The sequence below is a fragment of the Panthera onca genome, chromosome A3, assembly GCF_046562875.1.
Source record: "Panthera onca isolate mPanOnc1 chromosome A3, mPanOnc1 haplotype 2, whole genome shotgun sequence".
Taxonomy (NCBI): Eukaryota; Metazoa; Chordata; class Mammalia; order Carnivora; family Felidae; genus Panthera; species Panthera onca.
Genome location: NC_138341.1, coordinates 77,703,947 through 77,717,984, shown reverse-complemented (window position 1 = coordinate 77,717,984; position 14,038 = coordinate 77,703,947). Strand labels below are relative to the sequence as shown.

The window sequence follows — 14,038 nt, the reverse complement described above, 5'->3', positions numbered from 1 at the left end:
AACATATTATTTTCACAGAACTTCAAATTTGAAGTTTCCAGAACTGGAAATTTGAAATGTTTAACACAGCTAGCTTTTGATCTTTTGTTTCCACTTCAAGAAATACTTGCATTCTACAGAGATACTTGCATGCCCATATAAAGATGTAGACAGATGTGTGTATGTGTGTATTGGTGGGGAAAGAAAGGGTGGTCACTGCAACTGTGTATAATAGCAATAAAAGGCACAACCTAAATGCCCACCAATAAGGTAGAACCAGCCATTAAAAACAAAGAGGTGTGTTGGGCGCCTGCGCGTCTCAGTTGGTTGAGCATCTGACTCTTGATTTCAGCTCAGGTCATGATCTCATGGTTCATGAAATCAAGCCCCGGGTGCTCTGTGCTGACAGCATGGTGGAAATACATCCATGTATTTCTAAGTCCACCTGAGAATCACTACCCAGGAGAAAGATACTACTCATAGGAATGTGTTGTGCATTTAAATAATGTGCAGGAAAATGAGATTATGAAACAATCACAGGTCTTCCTGATCCCAAGGTATCCTGAGTCCCGACATTGAGTTGAAGCTTCTCCCCACCTCCCAAGTCAAAAGTCTCTGAAATAATCAAACCACCACAAAAACGGACTGGATTCTGATGAAGTAGCAGGAATTAAGCCAAGAGAACGAGGGGAAAATAAGAAAAAGGACAATTCCACAAAACCTGAGACTGCTTTTAGTACCCCAGGTTACAGAAGGGTGGGAAGCTTCAGAGGTTAAGGGATTTAGCTGTAGCAAGGATAGCTACTTAAGATAGAGGGTGCTTCTGAATTCTTGATCATGGACTTCAGCTACTCTCTTAAAACTTCTGCTTCGTCAGTTATCATAGCTACCTGAGTTTTTGGTTGCTGGAAGGAGGTCCTCAGAGGTCGTGCTTTCCACACCTATTTTACAGACAAGGATACTGAAGACACACAGCAAGCTCTTTATTACAGAGCTGATTAGAGTCCTGGCTCCTAGTTAGTGTTCTCCTGGACTGTGTGTAACTAGTGAGTTGTAAAACCTCCACCAAGGTGGAGATTTTATTTTTTATTTTACTGAGGACCGTTATTTTCTCCCTTTCTAGAGGGTATTTACTCTAAGGACAGTATAGGATAGTTGTAAAAAGTGAATAACAAAGGGCAGTTTGCCCTGAATCTGCATATTTACTGGGCCATGTTACTAGTATTCTTAGATGACCTGTATAAAATAGGGTATCTTGGTGGTGGTGTATGATGGAAGGGATACTAGTCTGTTATAGAGTAAGAAAAATTGAGATTGTTGAAGTTTCAAGCAGCCTCCTTCAGTTTGCCCATCCTGGTATCAGGAAGGGCTCAGTTGACAGTTGAACCTGAGTCCTGTTTTGGCATTCCTCTCCTGCTCAGTACCCATGTGCTTAGTGTGGTAGGGAGTGTGAGGGTTGGAATCTGTACTCAGCTGTTTACAAGGCTTGGTATGTAATGAATGTGCATACAGTTCGTCCATTTATTCAGCAAATGTTTAAGTGGCTCTTATGTGTCAGACACTTTTACATGCTGGGGATGTAACACTTAAAACCGATAAAAATCCCTGCCATCTTGGCATTTACATTCAAGCAGAGGGAGACAGACTAAACAAAGAAGTAAAATGGAGCATGAGGTAGGTGGGGAGCTGGCTGGAAAGGGGAATAGGAAATCTGGGTGTTGGTAGTTTTAAATAAGGTTGAGTCAGGGGAAGGCTCATTAGAAGGTGATGTTTGAGCAACAACCTGAAAGAGAAGGAGCCATTGTTTCAGGTAGAAGGGATGGATGACAAGGGCCCAGTCTGTGATGTAGAAGCTTATAGGGTGTGTGGAGAGTGGGTTGGGGCATGTGGTGAAGCCCAGTAGGTCAGGGGCAGTCAGGGATGATGAGGTTGGAGAGACTGTTGGGTCTAGACTGTAAGGAGGTGGTTGTTTTCAACTGATTGAAATGGGGCCACTAAAGGCCTTTGAGCAGAGTGACATGATCTGACTTAGGTTTTTTGATTGATTTTCTTTTTCCCCCGTAATTGATTTTCCAAACTGACTTTCCAAAAGGTTGTACTAATTTATATTTCCATCAACAAACTATGGAGAGACCTATTTTCTTACATTTTCAGAACACAGAGTATTAGTAAACTTCTTAATAACTTTTAAGTCACTAAATAATAACTTCATATTTATTTAATCTTCAATAACTTTTAATAACTTTAATGTTTAATAACCTGATAACTTTGTAACTTCACCCATTTGATAGGTGAAAAATAATGTTTTATGACTTTAATTTGCATGTTTGATTTTGAAGGGAGTTTACTTTTTTTGTGTGAACTGCCTTTTTCATTTTCTTTGCCCATTGTTTTCGTTTCGAGTGTTTTGTCACTTCCTCACTAATTTTCTGGAAGCTTTTCTATTTTAATGAAATGGCAAGTACTTTTTCCATTGCGTTTTGACTTTGTTTATGATAGTTTAGTGTTTTCCTTTACAGAAGTTTGAAATTTTTATTAATCTTTATATCTTTAAAATTTATCTTTCTTTTATGGCTTCTGTTTAGGTCTTAGGTCATACTTAGAAATGTCTCGCTCATTCTGGGTAAATATATATTTGCCACTTTTTTCCTATTCCTTTTGTAACTTTATATTTTTTAATATTTAACTTTTCTACCTAGAATTTATTTTGGTATAGTGATACATAGGTGTCCAGATTTTCTTCTTCCTATTGGCTAGTGGTCATCTCAGCGCTACTTACTTTAACCCTACTGATTGAAATGCTGCTATGATCTCATTCCAGGTTCTCATTTGGGTCTGGCATCCACTTAAATTGTTTTTTTAAAGGTAACTTCATCACCAGTTTTTGTGTGTGTGTGTGGTTTTTTTTAAGGCAGTGGGAGTTAATAAATATTGATTGGGCATCTATTACTTTCTCTTAATCTCTTTACGAAGATTACTGACCAGAGTTGGGAGTATCAGAGTCATTAAGATTGCCAGGAATGGGCTGAAGGAGGCTTTAAAAGCCCCTTGTAATGAGGTGTGATGAGGTGGGAACAAGAGCAGGAGGACTAGTTTCTAATTGCAGGGAGTTTACAGCTAAGTTGGAGGACAATACACAAAGCCTTCCCTAATCAAAGTAGAAGTGTGTATGCCAGTGGCATGTGAGTATGGTTCAGTACTAACTCACATGGAACAGACCATTCAAAAGTTAATTTGCTAATTGTGTAGTATACAGAAAAATATTAAAAATATACACAGAAAAGGGAGAGAGGTAGTATGGGGTGGAATATTAGGGAGTGGGAGAAAAGCGTCATCTGTTATATTCCTAAAGCATTATTTTTGGGGTGCCTGGGTGGCTCAGTTAGCTAAGCATCCAGTTCTTGATCTCAGCTCAGGTCTTGATCTCAGGATTGTGAATTCAAGCCTTGTGTTGGGGTCCACACTGGGTGTGAAGACTACTTTAAAAAAGAAAGCTAATTTATTATTTATTTATTTATTTATTTAATTTATTTATTTATGTTTTTTAAAGTAATCTCTACACCCGCCGTGGGGCTCAAACTCACAACCCCGAGATTGAAAGTCACACGCTCTACCGACTAAGCCACCTAGACCCCCCCTAAAGCTAATTAAAATAGGCCTCTTATCTTAGTCTGAGGTTTTAGTACACTAAAATGCTTGTTCATGCTGTCTTTTTTTGTGAAATATTAAATTCTTGAAACTCTTGAAATTCAAATATATTTGTGCAATGGTGCCATGCTTTTATTAGTGGATTATTTTAGCCTCTAGATAATTAGCTTTGCTAGCCCTGAAAAAATTTCACTCATAACTGGTTTTGACTTATAGTATATATATTAATATAAATGTAAACTAAGGTGACTTATGGGCAGGATTGGGACCAGAATCTAGGTCTTGTGCTTTAGCTCAGTGGTCTTAGATTAAAGCTGCTTTGAGTTCTATTGTTTCACAGTGGAGACCAAAAAAAAAAAAAAAAAAAGTGGCGTAATCTTTGTACAGTGTACTTGCATGAGGAGTGTCTCCGGAGTTTGACTTTAATTCCTCAGAGTTTCTCTTATAGGACTGGTTGGACAATGGCCCAGAACAAGCTCTTTAACAAGATCCTCAAAGCCCTGCAGTCTGACCGGCTTGCCCGCTTGGCCAATGAAGGGGTAAGACTCTAGAAGGGCTCTGCCTTGTTTAGCCTTACTGGCTGACTACCTTGACGATCCCCCTACCTACTCCAGTTGTTAATAAGGTGGCCCTTCATGTGTTATCACTTCACTTACATCATCCAGGCTTGCAATGAGCCAGTACTACGCCGTGTTGCTGTGGACAAGTGTGCGAGGAGAGTGCGGCAGGCTCTCGCAAGCGTGAGCTGGGACACCAAGCTGATCCAGTGGCTGCATACCACCCTGGTGGAGACCTTGAGTCTGCCCATGCTGGCTGCCTACCTGGATGCTTTGCAGACACTGAAAGGGAAGGTAAGGCTGTGATTGGCATCTGTCCTATCCTGGGGTAGCAGTCTCTGCTGTGGGTTCAGGAAGTGGGGTTGGGCAAGGTCACTGCCTGGTCAGCCTGGAGGACATGACTGAAGCTAAATAGGAGACGTGTTATCATTTCACGTTTTGTCTGGTGTAAATGTCTTCAGTTCTGCTGTCTCCAGGATGGAGCGTAGGGCTTGAAAACCAAAATGTACTTTAGCCTCTCTAGTCCTGTCTGCAGCTGGTGGTTTGAGTCACCTCTGAGGTCAGATGAGAAAAGAATTACCACAGAGGAGACAAAGGACTTAACAGGGAGGCGTGTTGAGAAGGAGGCAAGAAGCCGACTTAGCTGTTTGGAGTACAGGATTGCAGAGTGGGGAGTTTTCCAGAGCATTGTCCATTCTAGGCTGCGCTCTCAGCAGTGGTTCCTCTATTCTCAGATTCTTCTTAGACTATCAGGTTCTGTCTAAAATTTTTTAAAATTTATTTTTTATTTTTATTATTGAAGCATAATTGGGATATAGTTTCAGGTGTGCAGCATAGTTTCTTGATAATTCTGTACATTACTCAAGTGTTCCCCACAGTAAGTGTAGTCACCATCTGTCACCATAGAATGTTATTATAGTGTTATTGACTAAATTTCCTATGCTGTACTTTTCGTCTCTGTGACATAATTTATTTTATAATTGGAAGTTGTATCTCTTAATCCCCTTCACCTATTTCGCCTGTCCCCCAACTGTCTTTCCTCTGGCAACCACCAGTTCTCTGTATTTATGAGTCTGTTTTGTAGCTTGTTCATTTGTTTTTTAGATTCCACATATAAGTGGAATCACTTGGTGTTCGTCTTTCTCTGACTTACTTCACTTAGCATAATATCCTTCAGGTCCATCCATGTTGTCACAGATGGCAGAATCTCATTCTTTTTCATGGCTGAGTATATTCCATTATATATATACCACATCATCTTTATCCATTCATCTGTTGGTGGGTACTTGGTTGCTTGCATACCTTAGTTATTACAAATAATGCTGTGGTGAACATAGAGGTGCTTATTATATCTTTTCAAATTAGTGTTTTCTTTTTCTTTTTTTTTCTTTTTTTAATGTTTATTTGTTTTGAGAGAGAGAGTGTGTGAGCAGGGGAGAAGCAGGAGAGTGGGGGGGGGGGGGGGAGAGAGAATCCCAAGTAGGCTCCATGCTCAGTGCCGAGCCCAACATGGGGCTTGATCCCACGACTATGAGATCATGACCTGAGCTGAAATCAAGAGTTGGACTCTTAACTGACTGAGCTAACCAGGCACTCCAGTGTTTTCATTTTCTTTGGATAAATACCCAGCAGTGAATTTCTGGTTCATATGGTAATTCTATTTTTAATTTTTTGAGGAACCTCCATATTGTTTTCCCCAGTGGTTGCACCAATTTACATTCCCACCAATAGTGCACACAAGGGTTCCCTTATCACCACATCCTTGCCAACACTTGTTATTTTTTGTCATTTTGATATTAGCCATTCTACCTGGTATAAGGTGGTGAGTGCTTTTGGTTTTAATTTGCATTTCCCTCATGGTTAATGATGTTGAGCATCTTTTCATGTGTTTATTGGCCACGTGCATGCCTTCTTTGGTAAAGTATTCAGGTCCTCTGCCCATTTTTTAATTGGGTTATTTATTTTTTGGTGTTGAGTTGCATAAGTTCTTTATGTATTTTAGATACTAACTCCTTATCAGATCTATCATTTGCAAATATCTTCTCCCATTTAGGAGGTTGCCTTTTCATTTTGTTGATGGTTTCTTTTGCTGTGCAAAACCTTTTTATTTTGGTGTAATCCCAATAGTTTATTTTTGCTTTTGTTTTTCTTGCCTGAGGGAACATATCCATAATTATGTTGTTAAGGTCAGTGTCCAAGAGATTACTGCCTATAGTTTCTCCCTTCCTTCCTTCCTTCCTTCCTTCCTTCCTTCCTTCCTTCCTGTAATGTTTGTTTGTTTTTGAGAGAGAGAGAGAGAATAGGGGAGGGGCAAAGAGAGAGGGAGACACAGAATCTGAAGCAGGCTCCAGGCTCTGAGCTGTCAGCACAGAGCCCGATGCTGAGCTTGAACCCACGAACTGTGAGGTCATGACCTGAGCTGAAGTCAGACACTTAACTGACTGAGCCACTCAGGCGCCCCTGTGATTTCTTCTAGGAGTTTTGTGGTTTCAGATCTCACATTTAGATCTTTAATCCATTTTAAATTTATTTTTGTGTATGGTATAAGAAAGTGGTCCAGTTTCATTCTTTTGCATGTAGCTGTCTGGTTTTCTCAACATAATTTGTTGAAGAGACTGTATTTGCCCCATTGTATTCTTGCCTTTGTCATAGAGTAATTGATTATATAAGCATAGGTTTATTTCTGGGTTGTCTATTCTGTTTCATTGATCCATGTGTCTGTTTTTATGCCTCAATCATACTGTTTTGATTGCCATTGCCTGATAATATAGTTTGAAATCAGGGAGCATGATGTGTCTAGCTTTTGTTCTTTCTCATGATTGCTTTGGATATTTGGTGGGTTTTTTTTTTTTTTTTTTGTGGTTCCATACAAATTTTAGGGTTGTGCTATTTCTGTGAAAAGTCCTGTTGGAATTTAATAGGTATTGCATTGAATCTGCAGATTGCTTTGGGTATTTTGGATATTTTGGATATTTTAACGACATTCTTCCAATCTGTGAGCAAAAATATCTGTTTGTGTCTTTTTCAGTTTCTTTCATTAACGTCTTACATTTTTCAGTGCACATGTCTTTCACTTCCCTGGTTAAATTTATTCCTTCCTAGGTATTTTATTCTTTTTGATACAGTTGTAAGCAGGATTGTCTTTTAAATTTCTCTTTCTGCTAGTTAGTTATTAGTGTATAGAAATGTGACAGATGTTTGTATATCAATTTTGTATCCTGAAACTTTACTGAATTTGTTTATTAGTTCTTTTCTTTTAATTAAATTAAATTTTTTAAATTTACATCCAAGTTAGCATATAGTGCAACAATGATTTCAGAGGTAGATTCCTTAATGCCCCTTACCCATTTAGCCCATCCTCCCTCCCACAATCCCTCCAGTAACCCTGTTTGTTCTCCATATTTAAGAGTCTCTTATGTTTCGTCCCCCTCCCTGTTTTTATATTATTTTTGCTTCCCTTCCCTTGTGTTCATCTGTTCTGTGTCTTAAAGTCCTCATATGAATGAAGTCATATGACATTTGTCTTTCTCTGATTTCCCTTAGCATGATACCCTTTAGTTCCATCCACATAGTGGATGACACTTAACTGACTTGCAAATGGCAAGATTTTATTCTTTTTGATTGCTGAGTAAGACTCCACTATATATATGTATATGTGTGTGTGTGTACACACACACACACACACACACACACACACACACACACACACATCTTCTTTATCCATTCGTCTATTGATGGACATTTGGGCTCTTCCCATACTTTGGCTTTGTTGATAGTGCTGCTATAAACATTGGGGTGTCTACGTCCCTTTGAAACAGCATACCTGTATCCCTTGGATAAATACCTAGTAGTGCAATTGCTGGGTCATAGGGTAGTTCTATTTTTAATTCTTTCAGAAGCCTCCAGACTGTTTCCCAGGGTGGCTGCACCAGTTTGCATTCCCACCAGCAGTGCAAAAGAGATCCTCTCACTCCACATCCTTGCCAACATCTGTTGTTACCTGAGTTGTTAATGTTAGCCATTCTGACAGGTGTGAGGTGGTATCTCATTGTGGTTTTGATTTGTATTTCCCTGATGATGAGTGATGTTGAATATTTTTTCATGTGTCGGTTGGCCATCTAGATGTCTTCTTTGGAGAAGTCTATTCATGTCTTTTGCCCGTTTCTTCACTGGATTGTTTTTTGGGTGTTGAATTTGATAAGTTCTTTATAGATTTTGGATACCAGCCCTTTATCTGAGATGTTGTTTGCAAATATCTTCTCCCATTCTGTCAATTGCCTTTTAGTTTTGCTGATTGTTTCCTTCACTGTGCAGAAGCTTTTTATTTTGATGAGGTCCCAATAGTTCATTTTTGCTTTTGTTTCCTTTGCCTCTGGAGATGTGTTGAAGTAAGAAGTAAGAAGGTCAAAGAGGTTTTTGCTTGCTTTCTCCTTGAGGATTCTGATGGCTTCCTGCCTTACATTTAGGTCTTTCATCCATTTTGAGTTTATTTTTGTGTATGGTTGAGAAAGTGGTCCAGGTTCATTCTGCATGTCGCTGTCCAGTTTTCCCAGAAGCACTTGCTGCTTTATTCCATTGGATATTCTTTCCTGCTTTGTCAAAGATTAGTTGACCATACGTTTGTGTGTCCATTTCTGGGTTCTCTGTTCTGTTCCATTGATCTGAGTGTCTGTTTTTGTGCCATGAATTTGTTTATTAGTTCTAACAGCTTTTTGGTGGAGTTGTTAGGGTTTTCTGTATATAATATGTCATCTACAAATAGTGACAGTTTTACTTCTTCGTTTCTAATTTGGATGCCTTTTATTTTTCTTGTCTAATTGCTCTAGCTAGGACTAATAGTAATACTGCGTTGAATAAAAGTAGTAAGAGTGGGCATTCTTATATTGTTCCTGATCTTAGAAGAAATCTCTTAGCTTTTCACTATTGGGTATGGTGTTAGCTGTGGATTGACCTTTTATAACCCACATCACCATTGTACTTTTCATTGTCCAGTTTCTCAAAACCTTTTTGTTTTTCTAAAGACTACCTTTAACATTAAAAAATTTTTCCTTTTCCCTAGGTCACTTTGACCTTTTGTGGGTAATGTGAAATTCCCAGAGATATTTCTTCTCAGTGTAAGCATTAGAATGTCTGAAACTTATATTTTACACATCTGTGAGGTCACATTTCTGGTGAATAGTGAAAAATAGGATATAGTATAAATCACAATATACACAATACATAAGTTATATTATTTTGAACACAATAACAGATTTCCTTAATATGCCAAAGTTTGAAGGCAGTATTCTAGATGAAAATGCAGATTTAAAAAAAAAAAATTATAAAATCAATATGTTCATTGAAGAAATTTAGAAAATACAGCAATCTAAAAAGGGAAGAGCTGTCCATAACTCCATAAAGATCACTATTAATATTTTGTCATATTTTCTAACAGCACTTTTTCTCTATTTTATTTTTAATATTTTAGTAAAGTTGTGTTCCTGTGTTACTACAAATTCTTTTAAATACCTTAAATTAACCCTTAATATCTAGTTATATGGATAATTTGCTTAACCACTCTTATAGATATATTTAGGTTGTTTCATCTTTTTGATTATTATTGAGAGAGAATTTATCTTTTGCATCCCCCCCCCCCCCCCCCCCCCCGTGAACCCTATATGTGTGTGTTTGTGGTTTTGATATATTTTGTTGGGAGAGGTTCTCAGAAGTAGAATCCTTTGGGAAAGGGATAGGAATGAATTTAAGTCTCTTGATGCATATCACTGGGGTCCTTTCCAGAGGAGTGTATCCGTTTACCTTCAGTGATGGGAGACATACTTTTCAACTATCCACTTATTTGTACTTTTGCCCCTGAGTAAAGTTTGAGAGGCTTAGTTGAAGTCTGTCTGTGGCTCATAATGGGGTTCTGTGCTCCCACCCTATTACTGTGGTAGACAGGTCTCTTGCTTCACACTGGAAGCATCTTTGCTTTTGCTTTTAGATCCCTACTTTGATTGACCGGATGCTTGTGTCATCTAACACGAAGACTGGGGCTGCAGGAGCTGAGGCCTTGTCCCTCCTGTTGAAGAGGCCCTGGGATCCTGCTGTGGGGGTGCTTTCTCATAACAAACCTGTAAGTTAGAGCAGCTCAAAACTTAACTTTGGCCCATGAAGTGTTTAGAATCCAGTCTCAGAATCTTAGCAAGAGGGTAATAAATAACTTGTTTAACTTTTCCCATTAATAACTGGTTGTGTATACTGCTTAGCATAGTTTCATAAGGAAATTAGCATTGGTTGGGATAAGAAAGGTATTGGGATACTTGGGATTTTGTGGAGCAGCACCTCTTCCTCACTGGTTCTCTGTTGGGGTTCTTTCTTCTTAGAGCAAACTCCCTGGCTCTCCTCTCATTCTCATTGCGTCCTCTGGGCCTTCTAGCTCCGTGTTCCCCACCTCACGCCGCCACCGCTTCTGGCAATCTCAGCTATCCTGCTTAGGCAAGGTATGTGTGGGAACAAGCGGAACTGTCTCCTGGGTGGACATAGAGGCTTGGAGGACTAAGCAGACAGAATGCAGGAGGGGATCAAAATGGATGGACTTAAATGTTGAGCATACCCTCCACTCTCTTTTGGTTTTTAATTTGAATGGTGCTTATCCAAGGTTGAAGAGATTTAGGGTAGGTTAGGCAGAATTGAGAGAAGATTTGAAACTAACTTCTGCTGGTATGGCTGCCACTTTCTTTCCTTTAGGTCATCCCCGTAGCCACCCATCTGCTGAACAATGGTAGTGGAGTAGGAGTTCTGCAGTGTCTTGAGCATATGATTGGGGCAGTGAGAAGCAAAGTGCTGGAGGTGAGAATGCCCTCAGTTCACTGGGGCACACCCAGCGTTCTGGGGTTGTTCTGCACCCAGCTATAGCCTCCTGTCTTACTGTCTGCTTTCTCTTCCTGCAAAGATTCACAGCCATTTCCCCCACAAACCCATTATCTTGATTGGCTGGAATACAGGAGCATTGGTGGCCTGTCACGTAAGTAATTCCCATCTCATTTGGAGGTTGTCCTATGATAGATACTAGTACTGCTGATTGCTACCACTGAGTTCTTTTTTATGTTCCAGGCACTGTGCTAGATGATCTGCCTACATAAATGCATTTTAAAGTGTAGAAGACGATTTTTTAACTTTATTGTGAAAATTTTAAGCAGAAACTTAAAAGGAGAATAGTCCTAAAATAAACCCTGTGAGCCCCTCACCCAGTGTTACCAGTGATTAACTTATGATCAGGCTCTTTTCATCTTACTCCTGCCCACTTTCTCTTTCCTCCGATTATTTTGAAGAAAATCCCAAATATCATTTCATTTATATATATTTCAGCATGTATTTCTGAAAAAAATATTCTTCCCCCACCCCCAAATGTAAATACTATTCTCTCACCTAAAAAAAAACCAAAAAAACCCCACCAAAAAGAATGATAATTGTAACAGGCATAAATTTTAATAGCTTTGGAATTTGATGTTGTGTTCATATTTTATGCCTTTCTAAGACATCAGGGAACCTTTTCTTTATTATTTACGTACATTAGCTTGTGTAAGTGTCCCTGACCTGTCCAAAGCCCCAGTTTTCAAGTGGATCAAATAAGCGAAGTCTGTGCTGCTTCATGTCGTCTGGTTAAGTATGACATCCAGGGCCACCAGAAGAAGAGGGCTATCTCCCTAAACTCCCTGGTCCTGGGAATGGCAGAATTTAGTCAGCGACTGCAAGTGCCTGGAGCTAACTATTAAATTCAAAAAGGAGAGATTTTCTTCATGTAAGGAAGAAGAGCAATATTTGTGTTCTCCTGATTGCATTTGCTATTAGTGGAGGAAAAAGTGAACAAGACATTAGTATAGAGAATTGGTAGGATTGGAAGCACTGAACTTCCCATCCTGTGGTTCAGCCCTCTACTGGGATCCTCTCAGGGCTTCACTTCTCCAGGTGGTACAGTGTATCTTGTGCCCTGTGCTCTTACTGCTGCCACTATGGCTGGTACCCTTGAGGATTAGGACTGGTGGGGAGGAGATGGGATTAGCTGGTAGGTCTGGACTACCTCCGGACTCTGGGTGGTAGCTCTGGATGTAGCTACAGTGAAGTTGACCTTGAGACAAACTTTTGTATTATTTCCAGGTGTCAGTGATGGAGTACGTCACTGCAGTTGTCTGCCTTGGGTTTCCTTTACTTACTGTGGATGGTCCCAGAGGGGTAAGCATGGGGTGTAGCTGATTGCTGGGTCATTGGCTGGTAAGGGTAAGGGGGTGCATACCTCGCCCAAACTGGTTAGTGACTGTAGTTGCCAGGCTGACTCCCCTCAGTGGACTTGCCAGGTCAGTGCACAGTGAATATTAATTGGCTGATAGTAAAATTTATACATGTTTTAGGATGTGGATGATCCCCTCTTGGATATGAAGACTCCAGTCCTCTTTGTCATTGGGCAGAATTCCTTGCAGTGTCATCCTGAAGCCATGGAGGATTTCCGGGAGAAGATTCGAGCTGAGAACAGCTTGGTGGTAGTTGGGGGAGCTGACGATAATCTCAGGTGCGTAGGTTCTCCCAGAGCTGTGAGAGAGCCATGTTACAGTGTTGGAGAGATGCCTGTGAAGTGATGATGTAACTATAGACTAAATCTGCTTCCGTGAAAACGGGAACTGTTTTACATGAACTAATTCAGATTTATAAAGAGTTGCAAAAATAGTACAAAAAATTCTTACATACCCTTAACTCAGATTTCCACGTGTTGATGTCTCACATATCCAAAGTATAATTATCAAAATGAGAAAATTAACATTGTATGACACTATAATCTGTAGGTGCTGATAGTGTCCATTGTTTCACTGATGTCCTTTTTCTGTGCGGTATCCAGTCCAGGATCACATGTTGTTTTTAGTTGCCTTGTTTCCTCAGTCTCCATGAATTTGATACTATTCCTTAGTCTTTCATGACCTTGACATCTTAAAGACTTGTGGCCAGTTATTTTGTAGGCTGCCCCTCAATGTAGGTTTTTAACATTTTGTGATTAGGTAGAGCATATGCATTTTTGGCAGGAATGCGAGAGGTGATAAGCCCTCAGCACATCTTCTCTGGGGATACATGATGTTGATGTGTCTTATCATAGATGGTGTTAACCTTGATTGTGTGGTTAAGGTGGCATCTTCCAGGTTTCTCCACTGTAAAGTTACTATATTTCCCTTTGTGATTAGTAGTCACCCTATGGGAAGGAGATACTTTGAGACCTTGTGAAGGCAGTCTTGGTCACTGTGCTTTCACTGGGGTAGGCATTTTTTTATATTTTCTTTCCTTACTAAGGATGTATGTGAACTTAGATTTTATTTGTATTAAGCATCGTTTTATGTATTTTGGAGTAAAAACAGCCAGAGTTTGGAAGGGGCACCTTTGGTCATTGAGATGGCCACTGGTCTTTACAAGACTGGCTGCCTGTAGGGACTTTAATTGTGTTTTCATGAAATTACTGAAAAAGAGATTGTGTCATTTATTGGGCTTCCTTTTTTTATATGCTCAATTTTAGAGATTTAATTTCTTAAAAACTTTCTTTAATGTTTATAATTTTGAGAGAGAGGGACAACATGAGTTGGGGGATGGGCAGAGAGAGAGGGAGACACAGAATACAAAATAGGCTCTAGGCTCTGAGCTGTTAGCATAGAGGCCAGCATAGGGCTCGAACTCACCACGAGATCATGACCTGAGCCAAAGTCAGATGCTTAACTGACTGAGCTACCCAGGCGCCCCGAGATTAATTTCATTTGTGTTTTTTAGCTAGTAGCTTAAAGCAAGTATCTGCCCCCATCTGTCTTGTCAGTTTCTTACCCAGAGATGTTTTGAAGAAGTCC

The 14,038-nt window shown here is 39.7% G+C and overlaps 1 protein-coding gene across 11 annotated transcripts in view; it reads left to right on the top strand.

Annotated features, from left to right (window-relative positions):
- Nucleotides 1-14,038, top strand: part of KANSL3 (KAT8 regulatory NSL complex subunit 3) — a 42,285-nt gene that overhangs the window by 10,317 nt on the left and 17,930 nt on the right. For 9 of the 11 annotated variants that reach the window (XM_060607681.3, XM_060607655.3, XM_060607673.3 and 6 more), the window contains 8 exons: nucleotides 4,076-4,166; nucleotides 4,293-4,478; nucleotides 10,165-10,296; nucleotides 10,547-10,663; nucleotides 10,911-11,012; nucleotides 11,116-11,187; nucleotides 12,321-12,395; nucleotides 12,572-12,729. In XM_060607681.3, the coding sequence (XP_060463664.1) occupies nucleotides 4,076-4,166; nucleotides 4,293-4,478; nucleotides 10,165-10,296; nucleotides 10,547-10,663; nucleotides 10,911-11,012; nucleotides 11,116-11,187; nucleotides 12,321-12,395; nucleotides 12,572-12,729 (933 nt within the window). Of the gene's footprint in view, nucleotides 1-2,800; nucleotides 2,845-4,075; nucleotides 4,167-4,292; nucleotides 4,479-10,164; nucleotides 10,297-10,546; nucleotides 10,664-10,910; nucleotides 11,013-11,115; nucleotides 11,188-12,320; nucleotides 12,396-12,571; nucleotides 12,730-14,038 lie in introns of all 11 variants that reach the window. The other 2 variants (XM_060607728.3, XM_060607730.3) reach the window with 1 other exon arrangement.